The sequence below is a fragment of the Mastigoproctus giganteus genome, chromosome 8 (assembly GCF_048544385.1).
Source record: "Mastigoproctus giganteus isolate SK-2022 chromosome 8, ASM4854438v1, whole genome shotgun sequence".
NCBI classification, from domain to species: Eukaryota; Metazoa; Arthropoda; class Arachnida; order Uropygi; family Thelyphonidae; genus Mastigoproctus; species Mastigoproctus giganteus.
Genome location: NC_143582.1, coordinates 141,637,833 through 141,641,432, shown reverse-complemented (window position 1 = coordinate 141,641,432; position 3,600 = coordinate 141,637,833). Strand labels below are relative to the sequence as shown.

The following is a 3,600-nucleotide window of genomic DNA, read 5'->3' as shown; positions in this document are numbered from 1 at the left end:
AGTGCTCAGTAATGGCCGAGTGTTCAATGTCCGCTAATTGGATGGCTCTTTCGCGTTCCGAAATACGTTTTCCGAGTCTTCTGCCGGTTTCCCCGATGTAGCAGCTAGTGCAGTCACGGTAAGAAATGCGGTAGATTAGTCCACTCTGTAATAAGGTGGGAACTGGTGTTTTCACTTTGGAGATGAGGGATCGCGATTTCCTGCCTGGGAGTTGCACGCACTTCATACCGTGAGATTTCAGGACTCTAGAAACCTGATGTGAAAGGTTTGGGTAGTATGGGATAAACGTGCTCACGGTGGAGTCATTATCTTGAATGGTCCTGTCGTTCGCACCTATCTAGGTTACTGTTGGACAGCCACATCTCATAAGATCTGTCTTGACCCTAGCAATCTCGGTGCGTATCTCATCTGCAGAAGTAGAGTGGGTCTGAACGCGACTTAACAAGGCCCGGGCAGTTCCGAGAAGATGGCTGCGCGTGTGTGCTAACCGGTAGTTGGTAAATTGCCCAGCACACATTGGCTTGCAATAGACTGTTGTTCTCAGGCGTGTTGCCTCACGTCGGCACAGGGTGTCCAAGTATGGTAGGGTATTGCCCGACTCTAGTTCGATAGAGAATTTTATGAAAGGTGACAGAGAGTTAAGGTGGTCTACGAGTCGGTTGCCCGAATCTCTGAGAATAACTACAAACACATCATCCACGTAGCGACACAAAAAGGTAATGCAGTCAGGTATACTCATAAACGCATGACCCTCCAATTCTTCAATTGCGATATTGGCCGTGACTGAACCCATGGCCGTGCCATACACCTGCTGGTAAATGGAGTCATCAGTGTTTTAGTTTTATTTTCTTATGGCAAAATGTAACACGTAACTCTGTATTTAATAGTAGCTACTTTATCTTAACGTCCTGTGTGATAATTTTTCCGCTTTCCTTTTTATGGTTTAATAATTCTACACCAAAAACTTAAGGTGGGAACACAATAGTTTTCCCACTTCAGAGCATGTTTTGAACTTAGAACATCGCAGCCATCCCTTCTTTTTGGCCCTGAGTTCAAGGTTTTTTTTGGTATTAAGTTCAAGTGATAGTTGCCAAGAGATTTTCTCGTGTTTTTCTTAGGGCGAGTACTACCTGTTTTCGTAAACCCTCCTCCTCCGCTAGCAGCGTTACTGCTCTCCTCTTCTGATCGCTTGGTCACCGTTTGGTAACACTCTTGATTCCTCGTGGCGAGGCCGGTAACCTTGGGGAAAATTTCAACCCTCAAGGACAAAAGGAGTAAAATGGATGTTAATGATTTGCCACGTTTAGAACCTAAGAACACTCAACACTATGATCATGAAACTGATCATGATTTTTCTCTGTCGGAAATACTCAAAAACGATGCAAACAATCAGGAATCTTCAGCTTACTTGATAATCCACTCTCTATCTGCACAAACTGTTAGCAATATCTCCCCTTCTTTCATCATACTAGAGTGCGTTTAAAATGCAGCAACATCACCTAAAATGGTGAGAAGCCTCCAATCCGGAGACGTGCTAATCGAAGTCTCACTCAAGCCTCTTTGAGCTCCTATTAAGAGTTGCTACTTTAAGCAGAATTACAATTAAAGTCACCCCACATTACACGATAAATTCCTCCAAGGGAGTGATCACTGAATGATATCTATTAAACGTTTCTGAAGATGAAAAAGTCTACGGGGCGCCTCTGTAACCAGTTAGGAAGGAGCAGCAGCAGTGCGTAGCACACGCTTCTTGATTAGACCGGGGTTCGACCCCGTCACCACCAAATGCGGAAAGGTCAGGGAATGACCACTGCATATCCCGGAGCAATATGGCCTTAGTTTCTAATGCTCCTTAAAAACAAATAACAAACAAAAAGTCTACGATCTAAAAGATCAAAAGGTAAAGCGGGCAAAATGAATCGGGATACGAAAAGATGGCACCTTACTTACTCACAACACGCATAATTTTAACTTTTCAGTACGCCAAATCTACCAGCTTCATTCAGAGCAGGTTATTTAAACTGCCGCATTCAGCCCTATATCTCGAACCTACTAAGATGCTACAAATGTCAGAAATTTAGTCACTCCCAGATAGCGTGCCATAAAGAGGTACATGTCCCAACTGTGAGTGCAAAACTCATAAGCAGTCTGAATGCACAGCTCCAACTCCACAGTGTCCTAATTGCAGGGGCAAACAACCAGCATACTCTAAAGATTGCGATCTCAGGAAGATAGGGAAAAAATACAAGACTGAAAATAATGTTCCTTATCACGAAGCAAGAAATCAATTTAATTAAACATGCCAAAAAGCAGTTATGCTTCGGCTGCCCTCATTCACCAGTCAGTAGCATATCAGACAGAAGTGTCGTCTCTTCAGACATATCGATTGCAGACTGATCTCGATCAGTACTGTCGACCCAGCTTCCATCTAAATCTCGCTCATTAGACCAAAGTAATAATATGTCACTCATAGTTCCATCCCAAAGCCTATCCAAATGTAAAGTAATAGAGAAATTGTAAAAATCAGATCGTGTTCAGCCGAAGCAACAAGATACAAGATGAAAAAAAAAGCATGGATACAGATGATTCGACCAGTCACGAAGAACTGCTTGAATTACATACATGGTGATATGGAAGATAACAATGATTCAGAACGCTCCACTTTTCCCAGAAAAGAAAAATCCTTCAAACTTGAATTATAAGCAACCCATTGATAAAAAAAAAAAAAAAGCAGACAGAATCATCTTTCTCTTATAAAACTAAATAATGGAATACATCATACAATAGAATTGCAGAGGTTTTTGCAGTAGCATCGATGATATTCATAACTTATTATTCACCACTACAAACCTATTGCCATGTGTGTACAAGAAACTAATTTTACACCTCACGTCTGCACTTCAATTGAAAATTATACAATCTTCAGACAAGATAGAGCTGACAATAATATTGCTCGTGGAAGAGCAGCCATAATCTTGAATTCAAGATTCCCCTTCTAGGATCAACCCATTGCAAATAGCCTTAGAAGCCGTTGCCATACATGTTGTACTTGATATAACGCTGCACTCTAAATTTATCTTCCGCCTAATCATCCATATACTATTCAGGAAATTGAAGATCGTGTTTTACATTTACATTTTTTGTTTACTAGGCGACTTTAATGCACACCATACATTATGGTTCCTCCGCATCACACATACGAGGAAAGCTTATCGAAATGCTGATCGCTAGACAGAATTTAACGTTACTGAAGACTAGCACTCCTACTTATATCCATTTCCCTACAGGTTAAACCTCTGCAATAGACGCAAAAGATGTTATTAATGAACTATGAAATCAAGATCCAAAGCCAGTCGATTCGTTTTGATTGGTCAATACTTAACGATCCACAGTTTACGACCTTTTATAGAAACAAACCACATGCAATTGGACTTGCTGGTATTATGTTAAAAGAACTAATAGAAAGCTGGAATATACACTTCAATAAAGTCCTCAGAGTTCCCGTAGATCCTGATCTCCCCTGGTGATCTACCATCATGCCGTCTTGTGACAGTTATTTCCAACAATAGGGAAATGCTCGCTATCAGACATTAATATCCA

The 3,600-nt window shown here is 41.2% G+C and overlaps 1 protein-coding gene across 1 annotated transcript; it reads right to left on the bottom strand.

Annotated features, from left to right (window-relative positions):
* Positions 1–337: 337 nt before the first annotated feature.
* Positions 338–793, bottom strand: LOC150081863 (uncharacterized). Its single transcript, XM_090380348.1, has one exon. The coding sequence runs from the start codon at positions 791–793 to the stop codon at positions 338–340; it is 456 nt and encodes a 151-aa protein (XP_090236474.1).
* Between the last annotated feature and the right edge of the window lie 2,807 nt (positions 794–3,600).